Source organism: Lepidochelys olivacea (genome assembly GCF_965140295.1).
Source record: "Lepidochelys olivacea isolate rLepOli2 genome assembly, chromosome: 13".
Lineage (NCBI taxonomy): Eukaryota > Metazoa > Chordata > Testudines > Cheloniidae > Lepidochelys > Lepidochelys olivacea.
Genome location: NC_140423.1, coordinates 26085089 through 26101572, shown reverse-complemented (window position 1 = coordinate 26101572; position 16484 = coordinate 26085089). Strand labels below are relative to the sequence as shown.

Sequence of the window (16484 nt, the reverse complement as noted above, 5' to 3'; positions counted from 1 at the left end):
ATGCTTAAGAGGCCTGATTCGTCTTTCCCTCAAACTAATGTAAACCCAGAGTAAATCTACTGAAGTCCCTGGAGTTGCACTGGTGTGAAACTGATGTAAGTGAGGGGAAAATCGGGCCCCAAATCCTTCTTCAGTTTCTGGGGTAGGCCTTGGAGTCTACAACATTTTTGAGCAGAACTGTTCTAGAGAAAAAAGAAAAGGAGTACTTGTGGCACCTTAGAGACTAACCAATTTATTTGAGCATAAGCTTTCGTGAGCTACAGCTCACTTCAATCGGATGCATAAAAGTGGAAAATGCAGTGAGGATATTTTTATACACACAGACCATGAAAAAATGGGTGGTTTATCACGACAAAAGGTTTTCTCTCCCCCCACCCCACTCTCCTGCTGGTAATAGCTTTTAATAAACTCAATGCAGTTAACGAGCTTATTAAAAGCTATTACCAGCAGGAGAGTGGGGTGGGGGGAGAGAAAACCTTTTGTCGTGATAAACCACCCATTTTTTCATGGTCTGTGTGTATAAAAATATCCTCACTGCATTTTCCACTTTTATGCATCCGATTGAAGTGAGCTGTAGCTCACGAAAGCTTATGCTCAAATAAATTGGTTAGTCTCTAAGGTGCCACAAGTCCTCCTTTTCTTTTTGCGAATACAGACTAACACGGCTGTTACCTGAAACCTGTTCTAGAGAAAACCACCAGCAATTCAGAGAGAATCCCCACTGCAAATCCGATAGCTAACGGCTGTGCCACTTAATACAGGAAAAGGGCTTCATAATTTTCCAGTCTTAGTCAAGGAACCAAGAGCTCACTAAGAAAGGTATTAGCACAGCTATTTTGAAAACCGATTGACGGTGCTCTGACTTCCCTTATACCATTTTACATCAACATAAACTCTACTGATTTCAGTGAAGTTGCTCCCGATTTACACAGGTGTGAAATCAGAATTAGACCCATTCACTGTTTGTAGACTTGAGTGGTGGAATGAGGAAGGCAAAATTCATAGAGGTATAGATTCCAAGGCCAGAAGGGACCATTGTGATAATCTAGTTTGACCTCCTGTGTAACACAGGCCAGAGAACTTCCCCAAAATAATTCATAGAGCAGATCGTTTAGAAAAACATGCAATCTTGATTTTAAAATTGTCAGTGATTGACAAATGGCTGTACTCAGTGCTTAAGCTGTGCCTGAGCTGAGCTCTGCATCTCTAGACTTGGCAGTTCATAGTCCCAGCACCTCTGGGCTTGCTGAACCAGTTATGAATATAAAAAAAATTTACCGGAGCCCCAGCACCTCTTTCATTACAAATTAAGCACTGGCTGTACTGGTAGAACAGATTCTCCAGAACAGAAGAGGGAATGTAAGGTAAAACAAAATAATTGTTACACATACACAGGTTGCTTAATGTCATTCTTACCCATTGTATATATCCTTACCTTTAGAGCTTTATACATAGCAGTCTGTGTTTCACACAATTGGGAGTGCAAATGCACTACTGTATTTAAAACCACTGAAATGTTGCTCTGAAGCTGCATTCGTTAACTGCATTGAGCTTCTGTGGGAAATTATTAATTAATTGACTCCATGCTCACGGCCAGATTCTGATCTCCGTTATTCCTGATGTACAATAGAGTATTACTCTAATTTTACAACATTGTAAAGGGGTGGTAAAGAGTTTGACCCTCATTACTTTTTCTGTCACTTCGAAGATCATGATACAAATGGTAAAGGCATTTTTTACCAAAATGTAACGTCAACTGTCTTCATAACACTTCGGGCCATGTCTTACTATTGTTCTCTGCGGAGAGCTCCCCAGTGATATCAAGGCTGAATTCTGCATAAAGACAACAGGTCAAATTCTGCTCTCATGTTGTAGCAAATTGAGAGTAACTCCACTGAAGTCAATGGAATTACTGCATATTAACATATATATTCCTAAAAGCAGAATTTGTCTCTAAGGTTAGAATATGGCCCTTTAATTTCACAATGTTTGTCTCATTTCTACATGAGGAAATAGTACGCATTTTCTAGTACAATTAATTAAACTGAAATTAACTAGAATGAAATTCAGTGGATCTTGCCATACTAGATTGACTACCAAGATTAGAGATGCTGGTCCTAGCAGAAATTTTCTGACCAAGCTTCTATGACCAGTGACTCTTTGTCAAATATATGCTATCCTGATACCACTTTTTAACCAGAGTGAATAGGAAACTATTCATAAGACCTTTGTTTCTGTTAGATGTGGCCTTTGGGTATAATACCATCTCCCTGTTTCTTTTCATTTTCTCACCTTTGCAGTATAGGCCCTGATCCAGCAGAGCACTTAGGAAAATGCTTTAATTTTACTGCATTTGAATAATCCTACTGAAACTCCACATTGGGACACTTAAGTGCTCTGTTGGATCAGAACCAGTGTCTTTACTTGTAAAAGGACCTTCAGGGCTCAGCGTCAGAACTATACTGGTGAAAAGAAGAATTCAATTGGCACATAGGACTTTTATCTTTCCAACTGAGCTGTTAAGTAATGTGCACTCTTTTGGAGCACTATAAAGAACAATTCCTGGAACACTTGTTTTACAATCATGTTCAGTAAACCTCCATATATGGGGGATAGATCATTGCTGTCACTGTCCTAGAAAAATCCCAGATTTCAGCCCATGAGGATCAAGGCACAAAAATGCCTCCCTCCCTTCCCTAGTAAGCCTTACGAAGTCTGCTCCAAACCATGCGTAGTGTTATGAAAGCGGCATGCTGCTTTCACTACAGCACTTCTCCTTTCTCCTGCAGAACTTCTTGGCTGATGACTGACCCACACTGAGTCATAGGAATTAGACTAGATAAGGGGGTTAGACTAGATGACCCTTGCAGTCCCTTCTAACCCTATGATTCTATGATTTGTGATGGAAAATATTTTTGCTTATTCATGTCTGCTTAATAGCCACCTTGTTCTACCTTAGAGGTGTCTGCATTTCAGTAGTGCATGAAAGGGATCTCTCTGGTATGTCTTTCCTACCACAACAGGGTGTTGTGTGACTTTATTAGTTCATGTTTGTAAAATTTTGAGATACTCGGCTAACAGAAACTACATAAGTGCAAAGAATTATTAGTTTGATAATCTGTTAGTTCACTGATCCCCTGAAGAAGATACTGCATACTCCCGTCATTAAACCGCATTTGAGCCATAAAAAGGTATAATACAGGGATGGCCAAACTTACTGATCCTCTGAGCCACATACGACAATCTTCAGAAGTTTGAGAGACAGGGTGCGCCTGCCAGGGCCCAGGACTTCATCCCCGCGAGAGGCGCCTGACAGGGCTCAGGGCTTCAGCCCTGCTCCTGCTGAATCCCTGAGCCCTGGCAGGTGTGCTCTGCAGGGCTGAAGCCCCCTCCCCACTGGGCAGAAACCCATACCTCACCACCCCGCTGCAAGGCAGAGGTCCCAAGCTCCCCTCCCCCAGTCTGGTAGGTAGAGAATGGGCAGGCTCCTCAAACCGCAGTATAACAGTCAAAGAGCCGCATGTGGCTCGCGAGCCAGTGTGGCCACCCCTGATATAATATGAACAAAACAGTATTCACAAGATTCCAGCTCATTGGTCTCTCCGGGGTGACAAGAGCTGGAATCCTTTTCATAAAAGCATCATATGAAATACCAAGACAACCATAAGCAGACATACATATATAGTATGTACAGTGGCCATAGATATATTAACATCATGAAGGAAACCAGTACACGATAGGCTGTGAAAACAATGACAAAAATCATTTTAAAAAAGCTTAAAGTGCTGGGTGACTGTCTAGAACTGACTGGTGGAAAGAAAAGGAGGTGCTCAAAAGGTGACCAGAATCAATCTCTGCAATGATCATGATCACGCTGTTTATTTCCTCATTTTTATTGACAGGTCAAATGCTGAATGCTTCCTTCAGCCTGTCTTGGATGTTGGGGACTCTAAAAAATATTACGTAAGTAGTTTTTGCTTTGTTTCCTGTCTTATCTCTATAACTTACATTATAACTTAAGCACTGGTTTGAAGTGTTGGCATGAATTTGGGGCTCAATCAAGCAAGGGACTCACGTTTTCAGAGCAGGGTTAGCTGAGACAGTGTTAAAAAAACCCTGACTCTACACGAACTCTTTCTACATTACAACTTGCACTGTGGCCACCCCCAGTGGGCCTCTTTTGGGGGCACTAGTGGTAAATTCTGGGTGCCACTTTTGCCAGTGTAGATGTAGTCTGACTCCAAGTTCAGATCCCCAGTGAGTCTATGCAGTAAATTAATTCAAAACATTGAGGGTGAAGGAGACATAAGGGTACTAAAGATGTGTAGTGATGCATGAATGGGAATTGATATAGGAATATCCATGCTAGTAAAAATCAGCTGACCCACAGGGAATATTAAAGAAATCCCTGAAGTTCCATGTATGACTGCCTAGAGCCAGTACATCAATCTGTATTATATATTGATTTATGTGAGATAAGGGTGTCAAGCCAGGGAAAGGAGGGAGTTGAAAATTACAGCCACAGCAGTAATTGTTTGTTTGGCACAAAATATTTTGTTCTCTTTGTCATCTTCTTTGCTAATGTTTCTGTTGGTTAAATTAAAATGTTTAATTTGAAAATGACTGAAATCACTAATGGGGCATTGTCAAAGTAAAAGTGTATTCCCTGCATTCCTTTAATAACAACTGAGATTATTACAACTCAAATTATTTTTTTACAAAATCAAAGGGCTGTGTTGTGGCTTTCCCAGCCACTGTTGCATTGTTTGAGGTGGGGAATGCAGAAGGTCTATTCAACAATGCAGAAACCCACAGCAAACACTGCTCGTTCCTCTCTGGGCCATTTCAGAACATGCACATAATTTTTGTTGTTGTTTAAAGCTTTATCCAATGAACGCACCAAATGGAGGTTGCTATAATATTGTTGCTCCTGCAGCATCCATGCTTCTTGGGTCTTTCACACCAATGATGAAGTTGTTGGTTCTCCTGGCTCCATGAACCAGGGAAAGCACATCGACTTTATCTACTTGATGACCCCTGGCTTCAAGAAATTTAATATCTTCTTCGGGAAATTCACCTGTTAAGATTTTAGACAAAGTTATTCTAATTGAAGCCATTATTGCATGAGTTCCAAGTTCTTACCTTAAATGTCTAATCCATTGTGCCAATGAACCTGCCCATCAGTGTCCTACTCTTAGGGATCTGGAAGGCAGAGAGGCATCACAAGAGTACAAATTCAATGGCCTAGTAAGAAGCAGTGTCTCAAGAGAGCACACCCAATTCTCAGCAGCAAAGACAGTGTCTAATGGGGCATTGTCAAGGTAGGCAGTGTTGAGTGAGGGTGGGGGTGGGAATGGGAGATATGTGAGGATCACTGAGGGATGTGGAGGATGCTCCTTCTCAAGAAAAGGGGAAAATAAACTGCTGCCATTGCAAAAATTGACAATAAGATAAATGTGGGGTAAGAAAATGAAAATCCAGCAGACAGAACTTCACTGTAGGCTTCACTGTAGGCCTTTGGGATTAATTCGGGATAAAATATTAGGGCTATCAGAATTAAACAGGAGTATGGGGAAAGCTATAGTCCACCTTAAAAGTAGGTTTAGAAGCAGCACCATTCAGATTCTTCACATAACCAATAGAAACTAGCACCCCTTTTCCTAAGCTCAAGAGGAGAAGTCTTTCATGCCCCTTATAAACTGTGTGGCAAAAAGTACTAATGGGTGAACTTCAGAAGGTTCAGAGATTTGGGTCAAAAGTTGAGATGCTTCTCTGAATCTCTCGAGCCTGTAAAGCCAAAGTGGAAATCTCTTTGCCTGGAACAAGAAAGTGCTCCCTACTTGGCATGCTTCAGGTTTTGAGTGCCCCGCTTAAGATAACTGGGGCCTGATTTTCCAAGCAGCCAAGTACCTGCAACTTCAGTTGAAGGCAATTGGAGCTCCAGGTGCTCAGCTATTTCTGAAAATCAAGGCCCCATTCAGGAGTCTCAAATTGGGCCCCCCAAATCACTTCTTGTTTTTGATAATTTAAGACATATTTTTTTACACCAAGATTATTTAAGAGCTGAGACACACCTGAATTTCACCTATAATTTATTATTTGTATTCCAGTAGTGCTGAAGGGCCCCAGCCAGAGTTGGAGGCCGCACTGTACACACACAGAACAGAAGACAGTGTCTGCCCCAAGAACTCACAGTTACAAAGGCAAGACAGACACACAACAAAAAATGCAAGCTGCCAAGAAGTACAAGCCTTATAAACTACAGTGCAATTTCTTCCCTAGCTCTCTTCATATAACCCTGCCTTTCTCTACCTACCTCCCCTGCTTTGTTATTTGTTGTGCTTTCACAATTTTAATATAAATACTGCAGTGTGGTTGCAAATTGGCTCAGGATACAACATCACAAACTAAGTAGATAAGTAAAAATCTTATGGTAACTATACCTATATAAAGTGTAGGTAAGAGTATGGTTTAGAGTATTATCTACCTGAAGCATTCAAAAATCACAACTCAGGCCGCAAAAAAACCATGAAGTTTTTTTAAATAGTAAATTTTGGATATTTTTTATTGTCTTCTGGTTTCTGAGCTTTTAAATTACATTCCAGTCCCATTTTCAGGCTTTTCTCTGCAACTATGAGGGCTAGAAACTTTGGGGAGGGGGGTGGTGTTGTTTTTTAATGAAAGCAGAGATCTTCACATAATTACAGGATTCTAGGACATGGAGCTTCAAGAAAAATACCGAATAATGTGAAACTCACAATAAACTTGGGAAAGTTGGCAACATTGCAAGGACATCTAGACTGGTAGAGTTCTAGGCACATAACAACCAGAAAGATATTATCATGGGTTTCCTCTTCCTGCCAGCTAGGTTGTAGGTGAGCAGAGATATGGGCACGGGGAATGGAAAGTAAAAGAAAAAGTATTTGGGGGGGTAACGCTGCCTGTAGCTAGCTCTAGGAGAGGCAGACACCACTGTGTATGAAGACTGGCTACATTAAAGGACTGCCAGTTTGAAGACATGTTCTTGGTCTTGCCTCATTCATTTGGATACACATGGTGCCACGATCTCAGTACACTGGAGGTGTCTTCAGAGAAGAGCAAAACAATTATTAAGAGCCAGGTGAATGGTTTAGGAGGAAAGACTGGAAGACGCTGAACACATACAGGTTGGCCAAATGATGATGGAGGGGAAAATGAGTATTTGAAGGGTGTGACCACCAAGAAAGGAGAGGAATTGGTGAGAATAAAGGGCTGTAGCTAGAAAGAGTGGGATGACATTAAGCAAAGGAGAAATGTGCTAATGGTGAGATCTACCAGACTATGGAAAACTCTTCAACAGAGGGATGGGGGTAACTGGGAAATTGGTTGGGAAAATAATATGTTAGCCCAATATATCTTTGCCATCTCCAATGTCTATGATACTTCATTATTGTTTTGTTTCAATTCAGTGTGGTCACTATTATATCTCATTGCTGAGCATAATGTACAAGTACTGCTTATCCTATACACAAGGGGCTCAAAAATGCCTGCTCATAATGACTGTCTCTTTGGATATACACTTCACGGTTTGCATGTGATGAAGACTTAAAATGGTTAAGTATGGCGATGCATAGACACAGGAACAGAAAGCAAGACTTCTGCGTAAAACTGTCAGCTCTGTGGGATGTTTCTGCGTGGAGGCCTCCGGGCTGTACTGAAACTGGACATACGGATAACACGAGAGCACAGCTCTTCTATGGCACGTGCCATCTCTTTTCTGCACACCAGGATTCATCCTAACCACTCCACACCAAGCTGGGAACACACAGTCCCTTTTATAATTCAAAACATTAAATTAGAACTTGTCTATTTCTTTAGCTTTTACCTACAGAAACAAAATCCACCAACTGGTGACTTGTCCTGTGATCTCCAAATCCTTTGCTTTCTTTGATGCACATGAGACAATGTTCTAAAATGCTGGATCCCATGTCCAACAAGAATGACAAGAAGGATTTGGGAATCATGGAATAAGTAATGCCAATCAATTTCACCCATATTGGTGAAAGTTGAAGGAGTAAAAGAAATTGACTAAATTGCTAGAATTTTAAATTTGACTTTGTGTCCCTTAAATTTGTCCCTCCTACCCACCAATCCTTATTCCTAATCACACTGTAATTTGAAATGGACTTCCTCTCCCCACCAGCCGCATCGTACATTTAAACAGATGCAGTCTCCTTGAAGCAGACTGCAGAGCAAACACAGATGTACAAGAAAATTCCCGTTCTTTTTTGCCATGATAGAAATGTTGTCTACCAAGATCGGTGCTGATCTCCATACTCACTGTCAACTTGCAGGATGTTGGATTGAAGCTGTGGGTGCAGCCGACCCAGTGACAGACTCTCACTCAGGTTCTTGTTAAGTGTTAAAACATTTACTAAAACCTACAGAAGAAAAAGACTCCAAATTTAACAACTTGATTCAAACACTAAGGAATAAGCATCCAAAGCAGCTTCCTAATTTGCAACCCCAACATTTTCAAATGTACCAATGTACACAGGCAAACAGACTTTTTTTGCACAATTACCCACTTTGCATGAACAAAATGCATGTTTTTATATATGTAAATAGGTGCACCTGAAGATACTGCAGGCAAATTTTTGGAGGCCTTTTTTTAAAAAAATTAGTCCCTAAGGGATATATTTCTAGAATTGCATGAGGTTTTGCAAATAGTTCCCATTAAATAAGCAGGAGTCATGAGGCTGAAACTCCAGGAAAATCTCTGAAAAGGTCTTTTTATGACCAAAAAGTGAACCCTTCTGACAGAACATTAGGAGGCAAGTGGGTGGCTTTAATCTTCCTCTGACTAATGCCTTCGATGAGGTAAAGTCCCTCAGAGTAAAGTTGAGTTCTGCCTTGCCTTTTAATAATCCAGTGCTGTTCTATATACAGTCATGCCATCAGCAAGTGCTCCGTCTCATTACAAGTGATAAATTAGGAAGAGCTATTTGCAGAACTCACAATAGGAAGGATTTCTTGAAGGAATGTGCTAAACTGAACTTCTGTTGGGGATAAGAACCAAAATTCCATTCCCATCCTCCTGCAGTTCTCACAACACAACAGTTCTATTTTCTACAATTCTTTAAGAATATGATCTTTAAATAGGTCATAGAAGGTCATAAAACCTTTATGGAGGTTGCTAAGATTCTGTCTTCCCATATTTCTGAGAGCCGTCATCAGAGAAGGCACACAACTTTGTTCCAGGGCTTGTCTACACAGCTAGTTAGCGCGCAGCAAGCCAGGTTGTGGATGTACACCACACTAGCCTGTCGTGAACTAACTAGCCTTATGGACCTTGGTACCGTGCACGAAAAGCTCCATAGTGCTGTACATTCACACCCTAACTAGCCATATAGACAAGCCCTTAGTGAAAAGAATGGACAAACCACAGCAAATGTAGCTTTAGTTTACCAATTAACCAGGACTGCATGGCTCAGAGGACTGATCTGACCACTTCTAGATCACCAGTTTGGATCCAGACTGACTAGTAGCAACAGAAAGTTGTTGCTCATTGACAACAGTTAACATTTTTCTTGGTAGCCTCAGCAGAAAGTACAAAGATTGAATGGGGGAAACAGAGCTCTCTTTTCTACCCTGGTGACTCTCCCTCTAGATCAGATGCGAGGTGCTTTGGGACAGCAGGTGGGGGAAGAGGAAGCTTAACCTATGCTCACACAGTGTGGCCTGACCATATATGAGCCAACAGCTTCCACTGGACTATTAGACATGCTCCTTTAGCTCAACTAGTAGAGCTCATGCTTTTAGACCCACAGGTCCTACATTCATGCCCTGAAGATAACTCAACCGGGAGTATCGTTTCAAGTGAAACTCATCTGCCACATCACACCACCGCCTGTGTTTTACCAGAGGACTTCAGTCTCCATGGGCTGTTACCTTGAAGCAGAACTAAATGCACATTAGGACAATATTCTAACCTCTTCAAAACAAGAATTGTGTATTTCATGTTTGTTCTGGTAACTAACATGTTGGAGTAGGAAACCCTCAGGGCAGAGCATGCAGCTGTGGGACACTGAACTGGAGCTGCTCTGGCCCCAGCCTGGCTGGCATGGCTGGGACTGCTCCGGCTGGGGCTTGGATCAGTTGGCAGGCTGGAGCCGGCCCCGGGCTCCTCTGGAGGCGGGGGTTGGGAGGGCGGCTCGGGGTTCCGTCTGGCTATGGCTGGGGGAAGGGAGAGGCGTAGGGGCTCAGGGCTCTGGCCGTGGGGGCTCATGCGGAAGGGGTAGGGTTGTGGGGCTAGCCTCCCCGAAGGGGTGGTCCACCCGCTGCCCATGGGGCAGAGAATGCAAATGCCAACATGAAGAAACACTGGAACATAGCTTGGGCCGTCCCCATTGCAGGTGGTTCAGAATATGCTCAGATGCAGTACTCAAAACTGACCTGCGTAATGCTGCTCAAGGCTTTGTCGCCATTGTTAGCTCCCAGACAAAGATAAGTCCCACACATCCCTTCTGATGGTCGAACAATAGTGGGCAGTAAAAAGGAAAGGGGTCTTTTTCCAGGCTGAATGAGATTCCTCTGTTGGTGAATAAAATAAAATACCCCCCAAAACTAGTAAACAGATCAGAACAAAGATTTTCCATAGCCCAAATTGCTTGTTAACTTGTTTCTCGTTTCATTTCTGAGTCAGTAACCCTAATACTATTGGCTTGATTATGATGCCATTCTCACTGCTATAAGAACATAAGAATTGCCATACTGGGTCAGACCAAAGGTCCATCTAGCCTAGTACCCTGGCTTCTGAGAGCAGCCAATGCCAGGTGCCCCAGAGCGAATGAACAGAACAGGTAATCATCAAGTGATCTAGTTTACTAGTTTACATTTATCTAGTACCTTTCATTCCAAGGCACTCAAAGCCCTTTACAAACTATACACAGAAGTCATTTTACCCACTGCTAAAATACAGCCACCTCTGGGGTGGAAAGTGGCAACTGTTTAACAGTGCATAGCAAAACCACCCAACAGTTTAGCACAGGAAGTGACCAGCAGTGGTCAATGCTGTTCTCTGTCTGAGACCTTAGGATGTGGTTTCCATTGTTTATCACTTTTTCAAGCTGGAGAGCAATAATTTTCAAATATAATCCTTAATTCCAATCAATATAATGTGCGATCAGCCTGGGGGAAGTGTGCTTTCTACATGGCAGTCATGCTAGACTCTATATGGTTTCCTTGCAATACTATGATATTTCATATAGCAAGATCACACATACAGGTAACCTCCTCCTGTAGTCTATATTCTATTTCTCTGCTGGATAGCATGGAAAGTGAAGAGAAAGCTAGAGAGCTCAGCCTGTATAAATAGCCTCTTTTTTTTTGTGTGGAAGTTATTTGAGAATAAAAATAGTCAAAATCAAAAGAGTTCAAATTCATGGAATTCATTACCAGGCCAGGAGAGGAGTAGTTCAATGTACTATTCAGCCAGGAAAAGTCCAACATCTGACTGTTTAGAAGGATTCCAGAGGGTGTTATTATTCCACTTCCAAATGGACGATTGAGGGAACTGAAAAGGAAGACAAAGAAACCCTCTGAAAAACCTTCCAATAATTCATATAACACTCCAAGACTCGGTACTGTCAGAGCACTACCCCAGATTCCCCCTTCAACCTTGGTGGGGAATCTTCCATAGGTTTTTTTAAGGATGGTGAAAGGTGCCAGCCTGATAACCCCAAACAATGAAGGTCTCTGTGTGTCTATAGAACAGGTACAGCATGGGTAGCAGCAGTGCAAGATTCTTCCACAGCCCTGTCAACAGGCCTGGAGCTGTCACCTCTAAGTGAGAAGCTATTTCAGGCTTCATGCTCCCGTCATCTTGGGACGCTCTGCTAAGGATGGCAGGTAGAGGTGGAAATCTGTGATATGAACACCTCTCCATTAGGAACTAGACTAAGACCACCAAGTTATTTCAGATAGGCCATTGAACAGCCATAGATGGCAATGACTTGCAATCACCAAGGATCTAGGCTGAACCAGTGAGCATTAGGTGATGGGGATAGGTCTGTCATGACCAATCTCTAGAGTCATTCCTCTCATCACTACACTGAATGAACTTTCTTTTCTCTGCTCTCCCATCTCTAAACCCACCCGGGCTGAAAAACTAAATCCTTTACCTTACAACTGCAACAATGTAGTCATCGGGTCCCATAACAAGGACCTGGCTAGCAGGGGGGCCACTCTCCATGGAGAAGTGTGGAATATTGATACCAGAAGGGAAGGACTGGGAGTCATTAATCAGCTGACGCAGGAAACCTGCCTTTGATTTACTGCAATGACAAGAGAGGATATGGGGGTGAAAAAGCAGTGAGCTTAGAAAGCAGAGCATCTTCTCTTTAGGGCCCATCTAACATATAAATCCATTGGGCAGTACTCATCACAGGCCCCTTGGATGTGCCTGGAAGGAATGGAGGTTATTCAATTTCACTGTGAAAAGCAGGCTCCTCTGGCGTATCAAATGGAAGGAAATGAGACGTCTCAGCCACCACATCGGGGAGGCAACTCTGTGGTCATTGCTCCGGACCATTCGTTCGCCGGACGGTAGGCTGAAGCACCCGCCCTGTTTCCCAGAGTTCAGTGAGGTTCAGTGGACGCGTGGCGGGCGAGAATGATGGAGCATCATTATGACTTTACCATGGGGTCCTGGTCCATGATTAGGGTTCCTGGGTGCTACCACAATATAAATAATAGTCATGTGAGGCTGTCAAAAGGAAGGAAGGTGACGACTCCCGCGGGTCTTTGTCGGGACACCCTAAGAATGGATACACAAAAGCAGCTGACACATAGTTGTGTTGTAAAAAAAAGGTGCTGTGCTACCCTACTATGATTTTTGTAATCAAATGTATCCGGCAACCCCTGCCAGCTGGGAACACCCCACCTTCTTAGCAGGCGTTGATTCTGCTACAGGTTAATTTATTTTCTACTAACTCAGTGAGGTACACATTACTGTGCTCATGACCCCACCTGGCTATAAATGAGGTGGGAGGGCCTCTGAAGAAAGAGAATCTAGGGAAGGGGTGGGCAAACTTTTTGGCCCGAGGGCCACATTGGGGTGCGAAATTGTATGGAGGGCCGGGTAGGGAAGGCTGTGCATCCCCAAACGGCCTGGCCCCCCGTCTCCTATCCGCCCCCTCCCACTTCCCACACCCCTCAGAACACCCCACCCATCCAACCCCTCCCCACTCCTTGTCCCCTCACCGCCCCCTCCCAGGACCCCTGCCCCTAACCGCCCCCCGGGACTCCACCCCCTGTATAACCCCCCCACTCCCCGTCCCCTGACTGCCCCCCCCAAACCTCTGCCCTATCCAACCGCCCTCTATTCCCCATCCCCTGACCGCCCCATCCTGGGACCCCCTGCCCCTAAGCGCCCCCCCAGGACCCCACCCTCTATTCAACCGCCCTCTGCTCCCTGACTGGCCCCCAGGACTCCCTGCCCCTTATCCAACCCCCCGGCCCCGGCCCCCTTACCATGCCGCTCAGAGCAGCATGTCTGGGAGCCATGCCAGAGTCAGACATGCTACCGCTCGGCCCTGCATGAGCACGCAGCCCCGCCGCCCAGAGCACAGCCCACACGGCGGCGTGGCTGCGGGGGGGGGGGGGGAAGACAGCAGGGGAGGGGCCGGGGGCTAGCCTCCCAGGCCAGAAGCTCAGGGGCCAGGCAGGACAGTCCCGCGGGCCGATGTGGCCCACGGGCCATAGTTTGCCAACCTCTGATCTAGGGTGTGTGCTGAGCAGCCTTGAGGGAGGAACGCTAGGAGCAGTCAGGTCTGGGAAGAAGGTTTGAGCTAATTTTATGTGGTATTATTGTTAATTTCTTTGTTAATAAAGCCAAACCCCAGGAAGGGCTTTGTACAGCATACAGGCTTTCTTTTACAGCAGAATGGGAAAGGCTTTGATTGATAGGGGCCAGTCGAAAGCATTGCATCCTGGTTACAGTTATCTTTGCAGTGGGATTGGGCCCTTAGGCCATATTTTAATGGGTTTGTAAGTAGGTTATAGCATAGTTTGTTCCTGATCAAACTATGTCCACACACAACATGGTTTAGGCACAGCTCCTAATGGTGTCACTGTGCTTTGACCTATTCATGGAAGAGCTGTAGCATGTCTCTCCAACAGGAATCAGACCTTAGCATGATTCGTCTGATGTGTAAATAAGACCTTACTTCACTGTGTTCTTGTTATACAGAAAGGCCTTGTCTACACTAGCAAAATTACCCATTGTTGACCATAGGGGTCAGCAATGGCTGCCGCTGAACCAGCACTGAACATGGTGCAGCTGCAAGTGTAGTCGTAGATTAACTGCATCCAGCACCATTGCATTGATCATGGCTAAAACCTGCTTTGAGATAGGAGAGAGAATGTTTCAATCCCAGATTTGGCAGACAGCATTAGGGAGACAGGAAGTGTCATTCTGGGCGTTGAGGGAGGGAGGGATCACAGACAGTGTCCTTTGCGTACAACTTCTGATTGGCACTGAATGGGCTCAGATAGGAGCTAGGTGCCTCCGCCTGAGCCTCAGAGAAGGGATTTTAGAGAATTAAAAATGGATCATAAACATCAGGGTTTAGCCTGTTACAGAAAGAATCTAAATTAGGAAACCACATTGCAACGCCCAAATTTGTTTTTGCTCCAGTGAATACGGGCTGTGAAATAAGTGGATACATTGGTCACCCCTGAATACAGCACAGCCTTTCATCAGTGGAACATAAAAAGACACACAGAACAAGGACCAGATTGAATTGTACAACAGGATTATTACAATGATTCATATTCATTTATTCACCAAAGCATTCCTCAGACTCAGACGTACCTGACCATGTCTTCTACACTATGGTAGACGGATGCGTCACAGACTGGGTCTCCCAAGCTGTTAGCTAGGTCCAGTGCTATTTTTAATGTCTAAATTGAACACAAAGAAAGAAACAAAGAGAAACATTTAGGTGGCCCTGGAAGTCTCACCTTCCACTGTCCAGATGGAGAGTGGCACTTACTCTTCTGGCATGTCGGATCCAGCTTCCATTTTGCCCCAACTCCCTACAGTAACCACCATCTTGAGCAGCAAGCTTCCACGGGTATTATAAAGTGTTGTTGCCTCAAAGGCAGATCTAGCTGACGAAGACTGCCTTTCCACAGGCCAGGTGTATGAAGCCAAGATTTCTTGCTACCCCTCAATGCGCAGAAGTAAAGCGTACAGACAAGACAACCAAGGGACACGAGCTTTACATTGCAGGCAGCATTACATGAAAGTGGGGTATACCCAACAACATTTGTACAGTTGATGGCCAAGGTGAAATGTACGTACGCACTATCTGGTCATCTGACTTGTGCTAGCACACTCCCGTGTAAGAAACACAACCATTAGATCTGTTACCTTCCCTCTATCTTCCAGCTGGTAATCACCACTTCGTGGTGCACTCATCACAACACCAAATATCATGCCGGATTCCCGTGAGACTCCTGCTGCAGGAGCAGCACATGCTCTTAATGCACAGTTCCACCAGCATCCCATTGCCACAAAACAGGAATTCTTTTCTTTTTTTGCTACCACTATTTCTAATTATATATCACCCACGTGGCTTGAATGGAAAATTTTAACCCCAGAACATTTAAAGGGCCAGCATTTTAAAAGAACAATGGAGACATGCATGGGCGGTGCGTGACTCCTGCATTTGGGGAGCCTGGGCATGAGCACCGGAAGCTCCCTAGAAGTGTGTGGGGGGGCCCACTGATGCCTGGACCATGACCCCCCCCCCCGCTCTGCCCTGAGGCCCTCCCCCAGCTTGGCCTCCTCCTCCGAGGCTCTGCCCACGCTCCACCCCCATGCCACCCCAGGCCCCACTCCCACTCAGCCCTCTCCCCCAAAGTCCCCCTGCCGTGCCTCTCCACCCCCTCCCCCAAGTGCCCCCCACCCACCGCTCGCACCTCTCTGCCCCACCCCCAAGGTCCCCCCAACTACTGCTCTTTGGTGGGCAGGGGGCGGAGAGGTGCAAGTGCTGGGTGGGGGACAGTCCTTTGGGGAAGAGGAGCAATGCAGGCAGTGCCATAGAGGAAGAGGACGACTTGAAGCGGGGCCTCGGGGCAAAGCGCGGGCACGGTTTTATGGCCCAGGTGCCTCTTATACCCACCGCCCCAGAGACAGGACATCTTCACGAATACAGAAGCTTGCCAGGTAGGCCAAGCTTTCACACATGGGCAAAGAAGATGTGCCACCAAGAGCCAACTTATCCACCCACGTTTTAAAATGCAGTTTAGATTGATAAGCTGGTTTCAATTAACTACAGAAAGGAGGGAGAAGTGTTAGCCCACAGCTAGTGTACATGCACATTTTGTTCCCTTTGTGATGAAGGGGGAATGTTCTTAATGTTTTCTCTGAATACTGTGGGGGTGCCTCAGTTTCCCATATGGAGTTCTTAAGTATCTAAGTGGTGGGATAAGGGTGT

The 16484-nt window shown here is 44.7% G+C and overlaps 1 protein-coding gene across 2 annotated transcripts in view; it reads right to left on the bottom strand.

Moving 5' to 3' along the window:
• Positions 1 to 598: 598 nt before the first annotated feature.
• The window catches only part of GGT7 (gamma-glutamyltransferase 7), a 49953-nt gene continuing 34067 nt past the window's right edge, over positions 599 to 16484 (bottom strand). For both annotated transcript variants that reach the window (XM_084645768.1, XM_084645769.1), the window contains exons 10-15: positions 14855 to 14943; positions 12162 to 12314; positions 11437 to 11554; positions 10435 to 10572; positions 8321 to 8420; positions 599 to 5077 (exon numbers count right to left, since the gene is read on the bottom strand). In XM_084645768.1, the coding sequence (XP_084501894.1) occupies positions 4914 to 5077; positions 8321 to 8420; positions 10435 to 10572; positions 11437 to 11554; positions 12162 to 12314; positions 14855 to 14943 (762 nt within the window). In that variant the 3' untranslated portion in view covers positions 599 to 4913. The remainder of the gene's footprint in view (positions 5078 to 8320; positions 8421 to 10434; positions 10573 to 11436; positions 11555 to 12161; positions 12315 to 14854; positions 14944 to 16484) is intronic.